Source organism: Xenopus tropicalis, chromosome 3 (genome assembly GCF_000004195.4).
Source record: "Xenopus tropicalis strain Nigerian chromosome 3, UCB_Xtro_10.0, whole genome shotgun sequence".
Lineage (NCBI taxonomy): Eukaryota > Metazoa > Chordata > Amphibia > Anura > Pipidae > Xenopus > Xenopus tropicalis.
In genome coordinates, this window is record NC_030679.2 from 92014814 (window position 1) to 92039043 (window position 24230).

The 24230-nt window shown below is 41.1% G+C and overlaps 1 protein-coding gene across 5 annotated transcripts in view; it reads right to left on the bottom strand.

The window, feature by feature from the left end:
• Positions 1-23299, bottom strand: part of myo9a (myosin 9a) — a 76733-nt gene extending 53434 nt beyond the window's left edge. For 2 of the 5 annotated variants that reach the window (XM_012966872.3, XM_012966871.3), the window contains exons 1-2: positions 22659-23295; positions 203-1108 (exon numbers count right to left, since the gene is read on the bottom strand). In XM_012966872.3, the coding sequence (XP_012822326.1) occupies positions 203-1048 (846 nt within the window). In that variant the 5' untranslated portion in view covers positions 1049-1108; positions 22659-23295. Of the gene's footprint in view, positions 1-202; positions 1109-22658 lie in introns of all 5 variants that reach the window. The other 3 variants (XR_001924227.2, XM_031899125.1, XM_002934550.5) reach the window with 3 other exon arrangements.
• Positions 23300-24230: the final 931 nt, after the last annotated feature.

The window sequence follows — 24230 nt, forward strand, 5'->3', positions numbered from 1 at the left end:
ATTCTCCATCATCCCTTTACAAGACTTCAAAACCTAACATAGTTTTACTTAATGCTTTAAGATGAAAATCAGTTACATACAATGCCTCTAAAATCTGAAAATTGAATTTTACATTTAATAGAAATGTTTCTGTTTGCTCGCATCTTCACTTTGCATACATAACAACCCTTCAATCCCTCCCTCTAAAACATTAAACACTTACCTCTAACACTGGCCCAGCCCCAAGTATGATCTGCTCCACTCCACTTGCATATCCTTTCTGGCTTAGTGCAGTCAAATGGTGAATAAGAAAATTGGTACTTTGGGTCTTGCCAGAGCCAGTCTCCCCAGATATAACAATGCACTGGTTACGCTGTCGGCGGAGCATAGCATGGTAAGCAGCATCAGCTACTGCATAGATGTGAGGTTCTCGATCCCCCAGCCTTCTGTTGTCATACATTTTCACATACTTGGGGTTGTATATGGGCAGAAAGCGGAATGGGTTCACAGCCACCAAGATGGTCCCCACATAAGTATATATTTTTTCCTGGCGGAAACGTGTTCGGAGTGTTTCAAGCAATGCCCTCTCACTAAGATCTGGTAGACCACAAAGATCCTCACACTCTGGTCCCTGCTGCTGGGGAAGAAAACCTCTTTCCACCATGTGCCTGCGCTCCTCTGTCACTCGCAACCAAGACTGAAGGCTCCCATAGTGGATGGAGCCATCCATGTTCTTCTCTCTCAAAAGGAATCGGTAGTCTTCCCCAGATCCTCTGGCCTCTAATGCCAGCCTAGGCCACAGCATCATGCGCTGAACAGGACAGTCAGAAGGGTTAAGAATCCATTCTTCTCCCCCAAACTCTTTGACCTCCGCCAACACATAGCATTTAGCCCGGTCCAAACGCAGTGCTGTAATAAGGGTGTCGATGACATCTGCAGCTGTTGTGTGCCGGCGGGCGGGAACCGGCCAGTAAATGACCTCTTGTGCAATGCTGCCAGGATATACCTGCAGCGTGAACTCTTCGTCCAGCAGGCGGCGCCGCCCGCCGCCACCCCCCACCTCGGACATGGCGGCACTCCGTGTCCCATCAGAAGGAGCGCAGGCAGTCCCTTGTTAGATGGGGGACACCTTTTGAAGAAAATACAGAACGTTAGTGCATTTCTTCAATATTTTCACATTACACACATTTAGAAATAAATTCAAAAATTAATAAAACAATAACAAATAGTAAACATTTACAAGTCACAAGGACAAGAAATACTGTTAATATTTTCTTGCATATAACCTGTATAACTTGTCTTGAAAAATAAACCTACAGTTACTTGGAATTGGAGAAAGTCTAGTTAAACATTAATTTACAGCAGAGGTTCTTACATAGGAGGACAGAAGGTCCAAGACAGGGCCCAGCCTAAAAGTTACTTAGGTTGAAATTTAGAATGAATGTGTATCATTTCTTTTACAAATTACAGGTGGTGTGATATATTATGCTTTCAATAATGAGATCACACAGGTGTCTCTGCAGACTCCTAGGGAGAAGACTGCATCCTTGGCCAATGCCAGAACCATCTGATGATAATTTCCCGCCAGTGCAAACTGGCCAGAGTCAGTAGCCAATATTTGTCCGTGTATGGCCAGCTATGCAATCATGTTGCAGTCATGTTTCAAATAATATGTAACCTCTTACTAATATAACGCGGGGACTAAAAGGATTTTGCACAGCAAGAGAGAGCCTCAACCCCAGGTGAAAAATCTTTGTGTTACAGTAAGAATTATAAATATATTTCAATGTTAAGTTTTAAGTAGAGTATTCATACATATATAAATGTATATACATATATGAACATATATACAGTTAGCATACAGAGCCAAATTATACTCAATATTTGTGTACCTACCACAATGGATTTGAAATGAAGCGATTAGGTTGTGATTAAAGTACAGTTTTAATTCAAAGAGTTTAACATATATCATATATCCTATTCAGAAATTACAGCTATTTTCATATAGTTTCACTATTTCAGGGACTCAAAAGTAATTGTACAAACTAATGTAATAATAAATACAATGATAATTTTAAATACTTTCTCTTAACTGCTTTGCAGTCCATAACTGCCTGAAACCCATAGACATCATCAAATGCCGCTGTCTTTTGTTTCCCCTTGTTCATTGGCCTTTTTTCTTTAGCAAGTGATAGGCCTGTTTAGTTGGGTTGATGTAACATGACTGACGTAGGTTTTAGGTAGTTGTACTACAAAGTGCAATTCAATCAGTTCTGACGCATCTGGCTGAATCTGAGCAGAGAGTATAGACCTATACACTTACAGAATTCATCCTGCTACTTCTGTCAGCAGTTATATCATCAATAAACACTAGTGACCCCATGACCCACTGGCAGCCAAAAATCTCCATGCCATAACACTATCTCCTCCACCATGTTTACAGATGATGTTGTATGCTTCAGAAAATGAGCCGCTCCTCTCCCTCTCCATACTCTCTTTCCATCATTCTGGTGCAGAGAATACCTTCTAAAGAGTGTTCTTGACTTAGCTAGATGTTGTGAAGGGGTTTCTTTTCACCTCTGAGAGAATTTTGTGACCATACAATATAGCTTTCTTTTGTGGTAGTCTAGGTATTTTGGAGTTTACCAGTGCCTTCCTACTTTTTAAGAACGTACCGAATTACCAAATTGATTATTTGGCCACTTCTAATGTTCCTGCTGCCTATCTGATGGGTTTGTTTTGTTTTCTCAGCCTAATGACAGCCTGCTTCAACTACAATTTGTTTTGGTTATTGTTATATGCATTTACCATATTGAATTTTCTACACAGTTTAAAAAGAAATCTTGAAAATGTACAACATAAAAAATAACTGAAAAGAAAGTACCTAGATAGGTAAAAAGATAAGAGCTGTTTTCCCTGCTTGAACTTGCTACCTAGGGCTGTCACTTGGAAAGCCACTCTCTTTATAACTAAATCAACTACTGCATTATAACTGTACTTGTAGTTTGTGCAGTCTCCTTCAAACTGAATCTGTTTGCAGAAGATTTACATAAGATAATTATCTAGCAGAATCTGCAGATGTATATACTACAGAGAAACATACTTTTGTATTAGAAGTTTCAGATAAGGGACAAATGACTGACTTGAGTTTGCACCCAAACTGTCCTGAGTTCACCACATTATCAAGTGGTGATTTATGATAGGTTTCAAAGGCTACTCTCAGATTCAGTTTATAGTTAAAAATAAACATTACAGCTTCAGTGCATTAATCTTGCATGTTTGTCTGTGTGAGGGGAACTGATGAAGAATCCAAATTCTTTCCTAATATAGCTATACTGCTCCATGCCACAAACACGAGCCCGTTTCTACTAAAGCTGTAAGATTTTTCATTTTTGTTTAACTCACCCTTTCCACATTTTATTTGGTACTTTACACAGAAGAGAAAGACTATTTTCCAATTTAAAGCAAAAAAAAAAGCCAGAGAAATACATACTCAAACTGCTTAGTTTGAGAGTAGTGTTGCCAGTTTTTCTGGGAAAAACATACTTACATTCCTATATTTTTTTCCCCTATAATTAACATTGAGGCAACCATACAAGAGATAAAACCACAATTATCTGCCTTTGACTCATTTCCATTCCCCACCATAAGCTATCAGAGTCTAGCAAGCCCTCCATCACCTTGTTCTTTAAGTGATGGACTCTGGGACCTGAAGTCTCTCTGCTTTTCAGAGAAGCTGTGCACTGCTCACATGTTGAAATGCATCTGGCAAGGATAAAACACAAGTGCTTATAAGGTCCCTTAAAAACAGCCAGATAGATTTCTAGACGACTTTTGGCGAGATATTGGTCGTGCAAGCACTCCCAAAGGCCTCATACATAGGCCAATAAGCTGATGACTTGTTCTGAAGGGTCTAAGTGAGCAGTTTTCATAATTTTATGTATGGCCACCTTTGCAGTGAGTAGAAGGACTGTTCTCAGCCAGTTTAGTAACTTAGCTATGAGGAGGCAGGCCATGAGTGGGTTTACCTCCTGCATTACACTCTGTTGCACAAGGGCCAGTGGAGGCATAGTCTCAGCTTGCACAAAGAAACATAGGCTAGAAAAAACATGGTGTACAATACACAGATTCTCTCGAAAGCAGAGGTCACAGAATCCATTACTTCAAACTGGAACAAGGTGAGGGAGCGGCTGAATGGTTTGCCTAAGGGGCAGGGGGAGTTGGGAACTTGTCTATGTGAGCCAAATCTGAGGAATCGTGTGTGTCTGTATGTTTGGCAGTTAGTGTTGCACGTTTTTAACATAAATAATCAATGGGGTATGCACACAAATAATAATCCCTTGTTGGAAAATTTCATTTATACTTTGGACTGGAGATTGCAATAATGCTTGCCTTGGCAGAACCACTCTGCAGACATCAGATTAACAGCTCTTTTATTGACAAGCAGATGGTGATGTTCTCTTCAAGTCAATGAAGAGAACCTCGGCAAGGAGCACAGCGGTTTCATCTCATTTGTATGAAAAAATTATAGCGAAAAGGAATGTTCTATGCACAAAGTGACTATGCACTCACTTATTTATTGTTTTATTCTTTAAATAGAAATTTAAGACAACCTTATAGTGTAGTATCCGTATACTTGTAATTATCTTAACAATGCAATTTTAAACAGTTACTGTCTGGTTTCCCGATCAGTGTACCAAATATTTGACATGGTTTTTTTTCTTTAAAAAGGTGACCCTTTTGTTAAAAGAAGACCCCCAAAGTCTGAGGGGTGTGGGGTTATTGCTTAGGAAATTTTTAATTTACAATTTTTGAATCTAAAATATTTGTGCAACAGAGATTTAAAATCTTACAGGCAATACTAACACAGTCAAGTTCCACTAGATTTTATGTTACTTCAAAACAGTTTTAATAGTAGAAAGGCCACAAATGACAGTGATACAGTAGATTAGGCGGAAATAGGACTAGATGTCCATCTAGTTAAAACTTTTTGTGTAAGGGAACCTGTCTAACTACTAGTTGATCCATGTGAAAAACCCCATCTGAAGCCTCTCCAATTTGCTTCAGAAGGGGAAAAATTCCTTAATGACTTAAAAATAGCAATCAGCCCAGAACCTGGATCAACTCTGTACTAAGAGTTTTTTTTTTCTTTTAAATACAGGGTTAATTTCAGTAACCCTGTATTTTTTCACTTTCTCTACCCTTCAGTTTTGTTCTTATTACATGACCCTTGTCATACTTGCTAACACCAGGGCAGGGTCGGACTGGGCCGCCGGGACAAATCCCGGTGGGCCCCGGCCCTAGTGGGCCCCAGTGGCCCAGTCCGACCTTTGCCGGCGCTCCCCCTACTGACTGTTCCTCCCCGACGCGTTCAATTTATACGCGCTTGGGGAGGACGTCAGGCGGGGGGCCCTGCAGGGGGGGTTAGGGGACGCGGCTGGGGCACCTGCAGGGCCAGGGTTAGGGGAGCCCCGGTGGGCCCTGCACCCCCCAGTCCGACCCTGCACCAGGGGATGAACTAGATCCATATTTATAGATCATTTATGGGGTTATGTAATAAAAGGTGCAAAGTTTACAACATGTCTAATCATCTATAGCAACCAATCAGCAGGTCGCATTTACTGGTCACCTGTTTAAAAGCAAACATCTTCTTGGTTGCTATGGGTTACTGCACCTGGGCAAACATTGTGCATTTCATTATATATAAACTCTAACAGGAATGTATTTATAGCTAAGAACTCATTTAAAATAAATACAGAGCTTTCATATTCCAAGGTGTTCCTCCTGCTGAATAATAATGCAGTTACATTACTCCCTTTCTCCAGTAGGATTCACTGACAAGTAAATGTACCTCTTAGGGCTCCACACTGAAGATCTCTTATTACTTTCTCCCCTTCCTGGCTTTTCTATATGGCACCTTTCCTCTGGCCTACTGTGCCCACTGAGTCTCCCAATCACTAGCAAGGGCTTCTTTCTGTTGCCCAATCTCAACCTCTTTGAGGCACAATGCAAAAGACATGCGATAATTGAAAGAATAAGTGATCTTCAGAAATGTATGGTAGATATCAAGATACAACTGAAGAGAATCAGAGATGCCTTGAGGCAGCATAAGTGATCTTTATAAGCATGTATCTCTGATAAAATGGTGTGTGTTCCTAACTGGTTTAATGAGATGTGTTTGGCTTGCAATGCTGTTTTTATAGGCTGCCAGGCTAATATACTATATAGCATATAGTACAGCAGGAGCTGGGAGTTTTCCTGCAAAGTATAGTGCACAGGAGAGTACTGCCTTCCCTCAGTGTGACAGTCAGCTTTTTTGTGAGTGCTTATGGTTGTATTTATATAGAGCTTTCTGATAAAGCTAAATCATTTTTGGTTTTAAGGAAGTGCTAAGTATGTAGGATGAGGCATGTGAATACCTTCTGTTTGAGGGGAGAACTAAAGAAGTAGGGCAAAAATGCTGCTGTCAATTACCTGAACTTAGGGACCGATGCACAATATACCGTATATACAGAATAAAAATGTCACAGTATAAGGCTGACAAGTAATTAATACAGATAATTTCTACATGGCAGCTGAGACCTGTAGCATCAGCTTATATGACAGGCCAACCTCATTTTCTGCTTGATAATATGTTATACCCCCTATGCTTAGCTTCTCAACAGCTGCTCAGAGCACACTAAGCATGTGAGTGTCGCAGACAGTTTCCAAGATGGGGAGCTCCTGTGACAAGTTTGAAGTCCTTCTATTGAGAAGCTGAAACTTTAGGCTGGTGGTGAAGTTCGGTATATAAAATATGGCATTTTAGCCGTATTCATTTTTAGGGTTTAGTTCTCCTTTAAAGATGCTTTACTTCACTTCTTGCATTGTGAAGGGCTCTTCATGCTCCTTATAACTCTTTTTACCCTGTTATGGTTCCTTCACTTTGTTACATTTTTGAAAAGTAACTCTTCAACAAACTTTATTGGTGGCAATGTATTTGCCAAGATCTTTGAAGAGTGTCTTTGCTTTCATTCCACTATATTAACCTAAGCGTTACATACATCACAATGGCAGGTGGGTTAAAGACTTAAACTCTACATGAGCTTATTATGATAGTTTCAATGTATAAGAGTTTCTAGGTAAGACATGTATTTCAATATCTTTATGTTTTGTAATCATTAGGTGCCCAGCTAAAGAGGAGAAATACCATGCAGCCTGCTCAGTGCAAAAGCCAGCATCCGTGATGGCATGGAGAGTTTGCACATCTGGGTAGGCACCATTAATGTTTTGGAGCAACAGTTGTTGCCACCTAGATGATGTCTTTTTTTTAGGGAAGGCCCTGCTGATTTTAGCAAGAATGCCAAACCGCATTCTGCATGTATTACAACAGCATGGCTCAGTAGTAACAGGGTCCGGGACTGTGTACACTCACCCACTGAAAACATTTGGTGAAGAAACAAAAAATAAAAAAAAAAAAGACGCGGAACTGTTGAGGAGCTGAAATCCTATATCATGCAAGAATGGGTCAACGTTTTACTTTCATAACTACAGCAACTGGTCTCCTCAGTTCCGAAACATTTACAGAATGTTGTTAAAAGAAGAGGTGATGCAACACAGTGCATCTTTTTTGGTAATGTGCTTGTACTATTTATGGTAGTTACTACCAAATTGTGCAGGTTTTGTGCAGGAATTCTATCTGTGCATGCTTGTAGGCATTAATATACTCACAGGTGTACAGGGCTGTAGGCAGAGATGGAGAGAAAGAATTTAAGAACAGACCTATGACCCTTCTGTTAATACCTGGTAAGGATAGCAGGAAGGGATAAAGCAGGCAGTTGGACAGATCTCATTGCCTGGGGAGGACTGAGGACATCCCCAAAATATGTGTAGGAGGAAATATGTGTGTGTGTGTGTGTGTATATGAGGGGGGGGGGGGAGAAAAATCTGGATGGGGGATGGTGGGTAGTATAGCAGAAGTTTTAAAATTTTCTAGAACTATGTTACACACGTACACACACAGAAATCCTGAGAGGACTTGGTAAACAAATATAGTCATTTGTCTAAGAAACACTATTTTAACTATTATTTAATGCTCTTTATATACCTAATTGATATATGTATTGGTTACCATAACTTGAGATCTCTTGTTTACTTATTTAAGGTATTTATGTTTTGCTGAACTACAGTTATATCTTATTATATAACACTTGATTGTCTGTTAACATGATTTGTCTCCCAAATTCTTATACTGGTATGTGTTGTGGGAAATGATTAAATCTTACTAATAAACTATTGATAGTGATAGGCATACACAGTAGTACACAATAACATACATTACAGCTGGCTGAATGCTAAAACTTTAAACAGACCCTTCTAATAAATAAACCATGTATATAAATACTCACTCAAGTACTACTTTGTAAATTTCACATGTTGTGCTGGGGATTCATACAAACACATATATGTATATATAAATAAACAACATCATACAATTTGGGAAGAAGTACTTGAGCATGCATTTATATGCAGAACGTGTATTTTATATATACAGGTATGGGATCTGTTATCTGGAAACCCGTTATCCAGAAAGCTCCAAATTACAAGAAGGCCATCTCCCACAGACTCAATTTTAATAAAATAATTCAAATTTTCCCAACCAAGATATCATCAATCCTTATAGGAGGCACAATAATATTACTGGGTTTAACTTAAGGTATTTCCTTACCCCAGGTCCTGAGCATTCTGGATAACAGGTCCCATACCTGTATATATAAGCTAAGCAATTGAAATGCCACTTAATATGAGCAGACACTGCTCCCACGGCTAGTGGCACACGGGGAGATTAGTCACCCGCAATAAATTTTTGCTATGGCGGGTGACACATCTCCCCAAAAATCACCAGTGGGACTGCATACACATCACTTCGGATTTCTGATGTAGACCAAAGTTGCCTCCCAAGGAAAACTTAAGCGACACATATGACATCCCACCGGTGATTCACATTCTTGTTGGCGGCAAGGAGATTCAGGAAGATTAGTAGCCCACTGTAGCAAACATTTATCGCTGGTGACTAATCTACCCATGTGCCACCAGCCTTAGGGCAGGGGTACTCAAAGTGGACTGTCTGCTTTCCTCTGCCTGTGTTTTTAATCCAGGAAAAGGAAAGTGGATCATGTGGGCCTTCTTGTTCTGACAAACTTTTTCAGTTCAGTCTACAAATTTTAATGGTGCTCATCTGCAAACTTCAGTCTGGCTTTTTAATGCTGGGCTAGGAGTAGGAGCATCTTTCCTGCAGAACAGCCTTTTAGGCCATCAGGGCTGTGGAGTCGGTAGATAAATTCTCCGACTCCGACTCCTCAGTTTCTGATACTTCCGCCTCCGACGACTCCGCCTCCACGACTCCGCCGTTTTTAATATGCTAATGTATTTTATACATCTAGGAAGGGGAAGGGGCACTTAAAACACAACTGAACTGATAATAAACTGATAGACAATTTTATCTATACTCCTAATGATTTCCCTAGAATCCCATAGTCATGTTTAAAGTTTAAGCTAACATTACAGCTGAATTACAGCAGTTTTTCAAATGTTTTAAAGCTTCAGTCTTAAAGGAACAGTAACACCAAAAAATAAAATAGCTTTAAAGTAATAAAAATATAATGCACTGTTGCCCTGCACTGGTAAAACTGGTGTGTTTGCTACAGTAAAACTACTATAATTTATATAATAAGTGTAGCCATGGGGGCAGCCATTCAAGCTGGAAAAAAGGAGAAAAGGCACAGGTTACATAGCAGATAACAGACAAGTTCTGTAGAATCTGCTATGTTATCTGCTATGTGCCTGTGCCTTTTCTCCTTTGAATGGCTGCCCCCATGGCTACACAGCAGCTTACTTATATAAACTATAGTAGGGTTTCTGTAGCAAACACCCCAGCTGTACCGGTGCAGGAATGGCTGCCCCCGGGGGCACACAGCGGGGTATTTATATAAACTATAGTAGGGTTTCTGTAGCAAACACCCCAGCTGTATCAGTCCAGGAATGGCTGCCCCCGGGGCTACACAGTGGGGTATTTATATAAACTATAGTAGGGTTTCTGTACAAACACCCCAGCTGTACCAGTGCAGGAACGGCTGCCCCCGGGTCTACATAGCGGGTATTTATATAAACTATAGTAGGGTTTCTGTAGCAAACACCCCAGCTGTACCAGTCCAGGAATGGCTGCCCCCGGGGCTACACAGTGGGGTATTTATATAAACTATAGTAGGGTTTCTGTACAAACACCCCAGCTGTACCAGTGCAGGAATGGCTGCCCCCGGGGCTACAGAGCGGGGTATTTATATAAACTATAGTAGGGTTTCTGTAGCAAACACCCCAGCTGTACCAGTCCAGGAATGGCTGCCCCCGGGGCTACACAGCGGGGTATTTATATAAACTATAGTAGGGTTTCTGTAGCAAACACCCCAGCTGTACCGGCGCAGGAATGGCTGCCCCCGGGGCTACACAGTGGGTATTTATATAAACTATAGTAGGGTTTCTGTAGCAAACACCCCAACTGTACCAGTGCAGGAATGGCTGCCCCCATACTACACAGCAGCTTATTTATATAAATTATAGTAGATTTTCTGAAGTAAACACAAAGTGCAGGGCAGCAGTACATTATATTTTAGTTACTTTTATACACTTTCATTTTTTGGTGTTACTGTTCCTTTAAACTATTGACTATCCATTCCCTTCACATATACAAGTATTTCTAGTCCTGCAATGTTTTTACTTAATTAGTTATAAGTGAGAGTTAGGCTAGGTTCACAGTGGGCATTGGGTTCCCTGTAACAGAGGAACAGGACGCAGTGGAGCTGCCGCACCTTAACTGTGCGTTACATCCCATTTAGTGAAGCATACAGTCAATGAAATGCATGTTTCATGGTCACTCAACGTGTTCGTTTATGCACTGTGTGCATTGGGCTTTATTCTTATAGCAGAGAAGTAATTAATTATGACTGTTTGTGAATTGGGACATTTAAACTTGCTTTAATTTTTTTTTTTTTTTATTCCCATTTAAATTTAGTAGGAGTCGGAGTTGGTTCATTTTTTGCCGACTCCGACTCCAGGTACCCCAAATTGCCTCCGACTCCTCGACTCCGACTCCACAGCCCTGTAGGCCATGGCAATAAAAGCCTCTCTTAATAGCGGCTGTTGATAGCTTGGTACCTAATGCCTGCATTTCCTTCGTTGTTGTCCTGAGATTGAACCTTTCAGAGCAAGGTTCATTCATCCATGAGAGTTCATATGAATTTGCTTCTTGAACAAAGCATCTGTGTGGTCCTACGATTTTTGTATTTGTGCATAATGGCTTGTGGCACCTTCAGCTTTTAATATTATTCTTATTAATGTATTTATAAAGCACAGACATATTAAACATATTGGTCTTGTACCATACAGATTTGCATACAAAGCAAGCAATAACTGATACATGAGGTGAGCAGGGCCCTGCCCAAAAGAGTTTACAATCTAAAAGGAGAAGGGATTAACACACAAGGTGTGGAAATTATTCCTAAGGATGAACTGAACCTGTGGAGGTCCACAATTTTCTTTCTGAGGTCGAGGCTGAGTTTAATGGATTTTCCCATGGTATCATGGGCAAACAGGAAGTGGGTCTGAGGTATATCCTTACATACAGCCTCAGGTGCATTTCCAATAACTAGGAAATCAGAAGATTCTACAAGTCATTACATCAACCACTGGAATCTTTAAGAATGTTTAGAAAGACAGCCAGCAGTAAAAAGCTAATCCACTTCTTTTTGTTCCCTCTATGCGTGCACTGACAGGCACAGGATCAGCCTGTCAGCACACATATAGAGGGTGGAAGGCAATAGATTGCCCTGTGTGCCATTAGCCTACATATTCTTTTTGACTTAAAGAACATGTGAAGTTTATTTCACTGGGGGTTACCACCAGTAAAACAGATCGTCAATTTTTTTTCCCAGGCTGGTGCTCCTTTTAGGAGAAAACTGCACCAGCCTGTAAAAAACAAATGTTCTCAGCGCTGCGCTGGCATTTTACTTACCTTCCTACTGACGTCCTTGCGAAAATCGGTGTTCGTGCATGCAACACTATGCATATTGTATCTGCAGGCACACACACATATAAACTCTAGAGCTACAACTTGGCTCTCTACACAAGGGTTTTTGTGAATGACATAACTTTAGAATAACCACTTAGTTCTAAGTGTATATTTATAGAGACAAGTACTACTTCCCACAAAAACTTTATAAATAAACAACAAGTGTGTGTGTGTGTGTGTGTGTGTGTGTGTGTGTGTGTGTGTGTGTGTGTGTGTGTGTGTGTGTGTGTGTGTGTGTGTGTGTGTGTGTGTGTGTGTGTGTGTGTGTGTGTGTGTGTGTGTGTGTGTGTGTGTGTGTGTGTGTGTGTATATATATATATATATATATATATATATATATATATATATATATATATATATATATATATATATATGTAGAGAAAGGGAGAGAGATTTATTACACACACACACACACACACAACAATGACAAAACACATTTTAAGACAAGGGCCTTGGAGTGGAGAAGGCTGACACATTAAAGCAATGAATGTAATAACAGCCATGTATATAAATAGAGATACAAGTACTAACACACACTGGTCATTCCTTGCACATCCTGCACTGGCCTCGCCCAGTCCACATACCTCTTCCATTAACCCTGTCCTCTCCATACCGGACAATACACGGAAATTGCAGAAGGAAACAAGAGCATTAACCACTCTCTTCCCAGAGCTCTGCCAAATGACATTCCATTAAGCAGAGCAATCTCAGGCCTGCAGAAAATCAATCCATCATCACAATTACTATACTCTTACTTACGCTGACTTGCACATCATGACAATGTGAGGCTGAAAGGATCCTCTGGCAGCACTATGCAGGCTATCACTCGGCTAACTCCTCCTCTCCCAGGAGAATGGGTAAAGATAACATTTACTCTTCCACTACCATGGATCTGTAAACTTACATTACATGAACGTCCCTATTGATTGTAAGCCTTTTTAGGGGTGTGGCACTCATTAAATACTATCTCTTGGCCTGCTACATTGTTTGGTTAATATATCAGGTTGGTGTTTATTCTATTAAATGCAACAGAAAATGCCTATTTGCAGTTTCACTGCAATAAAGGGCAAGTTCACCTTACATATGGGATGATGTAGACCAGTGCTGTCCAACTGGCGGCCCCCTCTGTGTGGCCCCCCACCTGTCTGGCTGCTTTGATGGCTTACCTTTGAGTAAGCATTAAATGGTATCAGTACTGAGATTAACTGGCCCCCTGCATGGTTCTCACCTCAGATTCAGGCTGTAATCCCTCTGTATTGTTTAAAAATGTAATCCCCTGTGTTTTTCACACCTTTTAATACCTGCATTGTTCACCCCCTGTAGTGTTCACACCTCAGGCTCAGGCTGTAATCTCCCCCATTGTTCACTTCTTCACACCTCAGACATAGGTACTGTAGGCAGAGTATGGCACATACAGCCAGCATAGGGCAGGTAGAGTATGGCACATACAGGCAGCATAGATCAGGGAGGGTATGGACACACAGGAAGGGTAGGGCTGGCAGAGTATGGCACACACATTCACGGTAGGGCAGGCAGAGTATGGCACACACAGGCAGGGTAGGGCAGGCAGAGTATGGCACACACAGGAAGGGTAGGGCAGGCAGAGTATGGCACACACAGGAAGGGTAGGGCAGGCAGAGTATGGCACACACAGTCAGGGTAGGGCAGGCAGAGTATGGCACACACATTCATGGTAGGGCAGGCAGAGTATGGCACACACAGTCAGGGTAGGGCAGGCAGAGTATGGCACACACAGGAAGGGTAGGGCAGGCAGAGTATGGCACACACAGGAAGGGTAGGGCAGGCAGAGTATGGCACACACAGTCAGGGTAGGGCAGGCAGAGTATGGCACACACAGGCAGGGTAGGGCAGGCAGAGTATGGCACACAGAGGCAGCATAGGGAAGGCAGAGTATGGCACACACAGGCAGGGTAGAACAGGCAGAGTATGGCACACACAGAAAGCATAGGACAGGCAGAGTGCTGCCTGTGTGTGCCATACTCTGCTTGCCCTATGCTGCTTGTGGGAGGTGAACCTGGCAGGGGTTTGTTGTGGGAGTTTGTTAGCAGTTGGAAATAGCCATTAAATGGTCCCTAAGGTGTGTAATTATGTACTGGGGGTTGCTCTGCTATCCACAGGGGAGGAGGAGGCATATGGAATTTAAGGGTATGTCTTAATAGGACATAATTCTTTCACATATGAATGATGGTTGATATCCCCACAGTAAGGACCAAGCATTTGGGTTTTTGCTGCACTACCACCATTGTGATAAAATAGGTGTGGTTTGAAGTGGGTGTGGTTTCAAAAAGGGGAGTGGTCAAAACTGGCTTCAATTAGCGGCCCTCCACCATGTATGCTAGAGAAATTCCGGCCCTCGGCACCGTAGAAGTTGGACAGCACTGATGTAGACAATACAGAAAGAGGCAAAAAAAAAGACAAATAATAAAACATTCAAAACCATTCTAAACAGAAAAAAAGGCCAACAGAAAATTGTTTCAGAAGTGTAATGTATTTTAAAGCAAACTGTGATGTAAACCCAAAAATAAAGTTTTGCCTAATGAAAGTGAACTTGTAATTCTAACAAACCTTCCAATACACAATAAAGCACATATTCAGTGGTTTGGAAAAAATAGCTGCTACTAAAAACAGGGTCTGTCCCTTTAATTATCTGCCTAATAGTTCTGACTTTTATTAAACAATGTAGCAGAATCTAATTGATTACTGTGGAAAAAGTATGCAAGGTTGACTTTTGCTACATTATTTCAAGAGACAGAGATAATTGTACAAAGGGAAAGACATTGAAAGGCTTATTTGCTTCCCCCAGGAGCCCTGTTCTTATACCATGTTTTCTCCATGTCTGCATGGATTTTCTTCCACACTCCAAGAGCAATGACACACAGGGATATTTGTAGCCAGCACTGAAACATTGCTACCCCTGGCTACAAATCTCCCCAAAAATGCCTTGCCATTGATTAACATTGTGATTGCCATTATTAAAACATACTACTAGATGCAATCTAACTTAATCCCGGCAGAGAGGCAATTTCCCATGAATAAACCTGACTGCCATGAGTAATAGGTTTTACTTGCTAGGTCACAATGTTAGTCAATGGAAAGGCATTTTTTAGGGGTGGCAGAAGTGGCAATTTTTTAACACTGGCTACAAATCTCCCCATGTGTAAATATTATCTGCACAGTAACAGTACAGCTTACTTTCATGCATCATATCTTTACTATCTCTCTGGCTTTGCATTTTTTCTCTTTCATACATTTAAAGAAAGGACATAATATAAAGCGAGGAACATTCGAAAACCTGAAGGAGGAGATAAAATGCTTAACTTTGTTGTACTCAGTATGTGCAACCTCTTTTTATAGTATACAAATCAGGGTCAGGAATCTTAGTGTTCATTCTATCCTCCTGTTGGCGTGAAATTTAGCTATCACCATGCCCAAATAGCTAAATTATTTACCACATAGTAAAGGGTGCACACTGCAGAAGAAGTGCCACAAGAGAGTATGACAGTGTATCTGTTAGAAGGTTATTTTGTTGCTTTTAGGGTGGTTTTTGTACAGGTGCTATTTCCGACAAAGTTGTGATATAACTGTGCTCATTCTGACTGTCTTTAGAATGTTACTTCCACAAATTAAAACAAAGCCAGACAGTCTGTCCCCTTACAAAGAGCTTCCAGTGACAGGAGGAACTGACACATGGCATAGAGAATGTGACCCACCCAGCCATAGTGACACAAGGAAGGGACCTGACTCACCCCAGAATCATCGCACCCAACACAGGCTGAAACAAAGGAACTATGCATCTTCAGATTTGCATGGATACAACAAATCAGACAGAATAGGCTGGTGCAGCTGCCACACTGATTGTCAGTAACAGCTTCTGGAAGTCTGATTGGTCACTTTTTGCCTATGCTTGGCAATATCAATACTGGTACAGTGACATTAGCCTGGAACATCAAGGTGGTCATACACGTTCAGATTTTAGTCTTCTTCCAAAGAAAATTATCGGGACAATAATTTGGAGCCCACAAACAGTCCAAAAATTATACGAAACTAAGGTTTTGTACGCTTTTATCGGTACGTGTATGGCTAGCTTTAGTCTTCTTATGGCAAAGATCTGCAGCAGATTTCAGGTTAACGAATATGGATGTGACCAGGTGACATGGAAAATGGTGTATAATGACACCACTGGAAGGAGACATGGCGTATTGGAAACTGACTCAGAGAACAGTATATCTGAGATAAAAGGGAAGTGTGGGCAGAGCAACATAAGCGACATATGATCTAGGGAAAGTGACATATGATCTAGCGATCTAGCAAAGAATGGTATTGGTACACAATCTGCACATGTAGCCTGTGAATGTTTTAGGCCCAGTTCTCCTGATCTACATCTGATGTCTGGCACAGCTCCATTTCTCTCTTATCTATATATGAAGGTTTGCAGCTCTCCTTCTATCCAGTCTCGCATCAGAAATCATCCTTACATCATCCTATGTGTCTGCCCAAGATTTCAATCATAACATCTCACAATCTGATCTTTCATGGGCGCATGCAGTAAACAAAACAAGCATGAAAAATGAAACACACATAACTGTAGCAACTGTTGTTTACCAATTTGCTACCATGTTTTTACCTTAGAATAATTCATATACAGACAAACATGTACCGGGTTAGCTCTTGCTCCATTCATAATGTTTAATGTCATCTAGTAAAATATTCCTCTATCTAACCAATGCACGCCATTAACCTTCAGATGAGTCATGCCACAACTATCCAAGATTCCAAGCTTCCCACCTACTTCTCACTTTGCATTCTGCATTATCAGTCCATCACTTTTTTATTCCTATATTCTCTTTCTACAAAGCAAACATATACAGTCTATATTCCTATAAGATGTAGACAACCAGGAGTGAAGACAGCAGAGCAGGGTAAACTAAAAAGAGGGTGGAAAGGGCAAAAGGAATACTTGGCAAACTCTCTAAACTATAGTGGCACAATGGGTTGTATTATGCCTTGGAGCCTGGGGTCCAAGACTAAATTCTAGCCACATGGAGCAAGTCTACACACAGGCCAACGCAGAGTGCAAATACAAAAAGAACCAGATGGGATCAGCCATTTGTCCAACTGCTTTTATACACAAGCACATGCACTTGTGGCAGTAGCCTAACTGACTCCTGATAAAACTGACGCTAGTGAGACAGGGACAACGATGTTATAATCTCTGTAAAGTGCTGCAGAATATGTTGTCAATATGTAAATAAATGATAAAAAGTTATAAACCCTGTTATTCTCTTATACTGGCAAACACATAGTGAAAGGCACATTTAGGTTTGCTCTAGTTTCGCATTAAAAATATCACAGGTTATTCATTTGCTCCTAAAGTTTCAGCATCATCTTAGATTTTAAATAGGTTGAAGTGCAAATTCATAACAGATTGGGTTGGTGCTTTAGAGACTTTGTTTATTGCATATACCTGATGGCTGACCTCACTAGCATTCAATTTCCAGCCTCTTTGCTAATCCCACAAATCATCAAATATAAAATGTTATTAACCCAGTAAGCGGCTTTGTAGGTTTAACAATAATATTTGAGAAGAGGCCCTCATAAAGACATGCCTTGCGCATCTGTCATTCCTGTAATTTACCATCTATTTTCTATTTATCCACAATTCTTACATAGAACCCCCAAAACATTTCTAGACATATCCTCCAGATCCTTTTCTGTGAGACACTCACTCACGCATATAAAAGAGACTCCTGGGGTCTCCAACTTAATATATTTGATGAAAGAGTTAACCAGGAGTGTCAAGCTGCAATATTTGTTGCTGAGCTACAACTCCCTTCTTCCCTGAGTGTCTATAACTGTTAAGTGATACTTGGAATGCTAGGTCACCAGATGCAATGCAACAGGACGTATATCCCTGATGTTAATACAAAACAAGAAAATCTAGCAGTTATTATACTTTTGCCAAGGACATTATCTAGCCAAGCAGCTGCCACTAACAAGGAGAGCCCAAAGCAAAAGCCTCAGAACCTTTTCATACCAAGATATCTGCATTGCCCTATGCCCAATCTGGTCTAACTTTGACCCTGCAACCTAAACAACCCTTCCTGTAAACTAGCTTTCCAGCCCATGATCTGGTTCTACAGATAAACCTCATGCCCCCATATTTCTGGTAGTATATTAATTGCCTCATCTTAACAAAGTAATTGTTTTTTGCTATATTACACCATTATTTTCCCTATTGTTCTGGCACAGTGCTTTAGAAATTAACCACAAAGATTTTATAACTAAAAATCTTTGGCCCTTTAGATGCTGCTAAACAACAACTACAGGGGAGATAAAATTCAACAACATGCTAAGGGGCCACTCCCTGGTGAACACTTACCCAGGGGTGACACATTGGCAGGACACACCAATACCACAGAAGGGTGCTCACTGCAAAGATAATGCAGTTGCACAGTGCCTATTACAAGAAAGGAGTTTGCACGCCCTTTCTCTCCCTCTCACTGTCCGGGATATCCCGTCATGTGAAAATGTCATCGTCCCACAACATGAAAAGGGCTTTGTGTAAGAAACAGGCTCTATTTAACCCCTGACCACCTTCTATACAGACACATTTAATGGATCAGAATACAAAAGGCTGGCTCATTTTGATTCCCCAAGGGAAATATTTGGGTAGCAATTAGATTCTAAATATATTAATGATATATTTTGATGTCACAGTGGGATATTTCTCCTCCAATCTACTGTAACAGATGATAGAATTCAAGGCACTTTGGCACTGAGTGCTTTTTCAGGCCAAGCCTTATTCTCCACATACACATGATAATGATAGATTCATCACAACAAACCATACAGCTGTCCATTTGGCAAGGCAGACAGGCATACCACAACCTAGAGGAATGCAGAGCAAAACATGCAGCCCAGTTGTACAATGCAGCTACCAACACAGTCCCACAGTGCTGGTTAAAAATACATACAAACTATTAGATATACTAAAATTCAGCAAACCTCACAAATATATAGCCACAACACTGTACGACAATGTACACAAGGGAAAGAGAATGCCCTTTCCCAAGCTATAAACATAAGTTATTTTGTCCAAACCAAGAGATGCCCAGTGCATGACAAGTATCGGCAACATAAAAGCAAAGTAGTCCATTGTGCATCCAGCTAAACATTAACGCAAAAAGCCCAAGGAAAAAAAGTAACAAGACTGCTCTCATATGTAGGCTCGTAAACTCTGCTGCTTCTGTGCGGTCATTCTCTGGAACCAATCTAGATTTTTTATAGAAGTAACATACATTATTTTAGGGGCAACGGATTCTCACCCATTATTTGCAATATCATGTGAGGCTGTTAGCCCAAGGTATGAAAGCTAGGGAAGGTTTAGCTGTGCTCCTAGAAATTACACAAATATCAGTGACAATAGCATTGCATGACAGGATCAATATGATGTATTTACTGTTACCCCTACATACTACAGATTCATTGGAGATTATTATAATTTTGATATTTAATCTATATAATAAGGACATGAAAATGAACAGTCCTAATAAGTTGCAAACAATCCAACTTCCTCACAGTCACGGATAGGTCATGTCAATTTTTTTTGTTTCTGGCTAAATTTTATGATCCTGCATGTTCCCATGCCACATAATCACTCTGGCACTATCACGCCAAAGCTGAATGGCCAATATTGAAACCGGCGTCGATGGCTGGCCCATTTGTGTGTGTTTATTAGGTTATTCTGGCAAATTCACTGGCTAATCTTTCACATCAGTTTAACAATTTGGTCCTACATGAATGTCCACCCATACTGCATTCACATTTAACTGTTTTGTGAGATATTGAACTATTTGGTCCAGGCCAAACTGTGGGTGCTGGTAAATGCAAGAGGGGCTGCTGTAACATGCCACAGAAGGTCACATTTTGTGGGCTGGTGGGGGCTGTCTGGGCCTCTGTGTATTTGGAATGCCTGGAGGGCCTAAGCTGACTGCCAGCCCAGACCTGATTTGGCATCTGGCATGCTTCACACCAGAGCTGTGTATTCCAACTATACAGATGTGGCATTACTTAAATACTATAAGTAATAATGCCCCCAACTGACATTTACAAGGCAAGTCATCTCTAGTCTTATGACCTCTTTTAAGGCAGTCTCAGGCAAGTGTTCTTTATGCATACAGCAGAGCTCATAGCATGAAATCTACAACCAAAACTAAAAAGTGTGTATTGTATGGGATAATGAATGTACCTCTTGATGGATATTATAAAAGACACTTGTACTGGTCGTGGAATTATGAAGTCAAAAAATGCACTTTTACCATTTATTTTATACAGCAGGGATCCCCAACCTTTTATACCCATGAGCCACAATCAAACGGAAAAAGTGTTTGGGAGCAACACAAGCATAAAAAAAGTTCCTGGGGGTGCAAATAAGAGCTATAATTGACTATTTGGTAGCCCCTATGTGGACTGTCAGCTTATAGAAAGCTCTGTTTAGCTTTACACTGGGTTTTATGCAACCAAAACTTGCCTCCAAGCCATGTTGCTCACGAACCACTGGTTGGGGATCACTGATATACAGCAATAGTACACATAGATATTTAGGTTCCAGGATTCCCTGCACTGTAGATTGAATCTAACCTGAGGCTTAAGGAGTGGGAAGACTAAGTAACTGTCCAAGGTCAGAAAGAGAAGCCAAATGAATCAAACCCAAGCTTCCGGGAATCAGAATGCTGTAACTTAGATTATGGATACACATAGAAAGAAAGCTGCACAGATCTAATTTACATTTAGACATACTGTATGAGAAATTACGTGGATAACTGAATGGATGAACAGAAACTACAGCTAAGTGGATATGCAGTTTATGTTATAGGCAGGGCCACTCCTTAAAGGAAAGGTAAGAACCGTCTTTTCCTGTGTAACAATATTAATACAGTACCTGAAACTTGATGGTAAATAAGCTGCATAAATCCATAACAATTGCAAAACACCAATTTCAGTTTATTTCATGTTTATTTTTATTTATTTTTTTAATAGACTTGAGAAATAGTGATTCTAATTGTGGGAAAAAATACCTTTACAGGAAAAACCCCAGGCCCCAAGCATTCAGGCTAACAGATCCTTTACCTGTATAATATATATATAGCTACAAAAGCAATAAGGTGGCATTGGCGTGACATACAATGTACCACAGTCAAAGCAGCCAACAATACAACCCTTGCTCCTCTAGCATTAACATTGCGTTCAATGAACACATAAGGTTCATGGACTTACACTATTTAACAGACTCCTGCTAACATTGTGTTTGGCTACTAGAATAGACTGGTTGGCTCCTAACTATTTAGCATTTTGTCCACTCCTATGTAAAGTAACATTAGGTTGTTAGGAGACTGAACAGAGAAATAACCTTCAAAGAGCTAGTGGACCAAAACAGCGCAGTTGTAAAAGAGATAAGAGACAAGGTGGAAACATTACAGCAAAGAATGTTTAAGCATTCAAATATATGGCCATAGAGCAGTCTGTGAATAGAGGGCGTAAAAAGTAAGCTTTAAACTGAGACAATCTATACACTGCAATGGATGTTATGTGACACCACATAAATCAGATCTTTTGTACAGATATTCAAATTGATTGATTTGTATGTGATATGTAAGGAAATGTAAGAATCAGCAGTGCTTGGAGCTATGGGAAACTAGAGCAAATAAAGCATTAAATGGATGAGCCTAATGACTTTTACAGGGATTTTATACACACATTCGCTCTTGTTGCATTCTCACAGTATCTTACATATCCAAAATACTTACAGACATACCACAAATACCGAGAATACTGACAGCATCATTACTCATTACTTAATGTCCCTGCAAACCCCCAGTGTCCCATGAATGACAGACAACAGGTCACAATGGTTCTTTCGCAGCTGTCGGGGCATAGTAGGTGTGGGGAGGGAGAAGATGGGCATCTGGTCTTCAGAAACAAATAGTGTGATCCAATATGGCCTGCCCAGTGGTGGTTGGACTACAACTCTCAGTTGTCTTCTTGGAAAATGTCACATTGTTTAATGTTACATTAAACAATAGCTGGAAGGTCAGGGTTTACCCATACTGGCCTATATAACAAGAAGGAAGAGGGTCCCAGAAAAGTGTAAGTGTAGAGAAAGAGTATGCTGCAGAACTCTGTCTAGAATGTCATATTTGATGGGAGTAAGCCCACTGTCTCTATACAGGCACAGCAAGGCCATGAAGTAAGGCTACATTACCTGGGCTATAAAGGACTAATGGCACATGATGGGCACCACTCACCTACCGTAATAAACACTGATCTTGGGGTCCACAGTACAACTGCACCCCTCTGCCCTGACTAGCTGAGCTTAGTGTGTGCTTATATACAGGGTGTATGTCAGTGGGATAATATCCTGCGACTCCACACTTGCTTTGGACTAAAACTCCCAGCATCCCCATACAGCCGATAACCAGGATCTTAGTTAAAGAGAAGCTGGAGGGCCGCGGTTTAAACTAGGAAGTGTTCTATGGAGCTCCGAAGTGTCACTTACCCTTATCTCGGCCCCCGGCGATTTCAGGCCTTCTGACAACAGTGAGAGACATCCAGAGACCGCAAGAGACAGCTCAGTGCCCAAGACTCGGCATGAAGGTCCAAGACACAGTTCCAGCTACAGATCCAGAAAGGACACGTACAGAAACCCGGGACAGTCACATTTAGGCCTTGGAGCTGAAAATCGGCAGAAATTAGCTAGGAAATCGCCAGTCAGGTTGATAAATCCGGTGACGTGAGGCAGCAGCGGAGAGATAGCCCGATGTACAATCCTGGCTCAGGGGCAATGACAGCTCACACGGGCCGGGGCCGGAGAGATTCCGTACAGATCGCTGTAATTCCCAGCAGGAAGAGAGCCCACAAGACAGCAGATGGAGAGGCAGAGACTGCAGGATGTGACTGCAGGGTGGAGAGAGAGAGACAGGAGGGGGGAGGGAGCAGCCCAGACAGGCGTGTTCAAGGGAGAGAGACACAGAGATTTACTACAGAAAGAGACAGAACTGCTTGGGAGAGACAGACTGGGCTTAGAGAGGGCCCCGTACATCTATTAGATTAGGGTGAGAGACAGGCAAGGTACCCACATGCCGCCTTCTGCAGAGCCACATCCTCTGGGCACACACACAAGATCCTCATTGCGGGATGAGAAATGCGGCAAATGGAAAGCAGAGGCCTTAATGATTTCAGAGCAGCTGCCACAATTAAGCTCCCAATGCACAAGATGTAGCCTTATGGTGTATAATAAGGCAAAGAATGAGCAGTGGGGTCAGGGGGTCTGTGAACCCCTGCAAATCCTTGGGCAGGGGTCTAATTCTTGTCTGGCCTTCACATACTTACTTTGATAATCCTTCCTTTACCTCCACCCATATACCTATGTTTGTGCTATGGAGCAACTAGTCTGAGGCTAACATTAGAGGGGTAGTTCACTTTTGAGTTAACTTTTAATATGTTAAAGAATTGCAAATTCTAAGCAACATTTCAATTGTTCTTTATTTTTTTATCTTTTATAGTTTTCTGAATTATTTGCTGCCTTCTTTTGCCTCTTTCCAGCTTTAATATGGGGATCACTGACCCCGGCAGCCAAAAAACAATTTCTCAGTGAGGCTACAATTTTATTGTTACTTTTTCTTACTTACCTTTCTCTTCAGCCCCTCTACTGTTCCTATATCAGTCACTCTCTCTCTCTCTCTCTCTCTCACTCCCTGGTTCCTAAGGTAAATTGGACCCCAGCAACCAGATAGCTGCTGAAATTCCAAACTGAAGAGCTGAGGAATAAAAAGTAAAATAATTAAAAAACCTCCAATAATAAAATAATCTCAGAACTGCTCTCTCTATATCATACTAAAATGTAACTCAATTATGCAGGTAGAAGCAATAGAATGCTACCCCTATCTGAATATTCAGCATTAACCTACTGCCAGTGTTTGGAACCTTTACACCCTGGCCGATCAACAAAACGAGTGATAGCCAAGGCTTTTGCCGATATCTGTTGCCTAGTTAATTCACTGTACAATAATAATATCAGTATATGTATGAGCGCCTTTACCTTGGGCACTAGTGATAAGTATGTATGTAG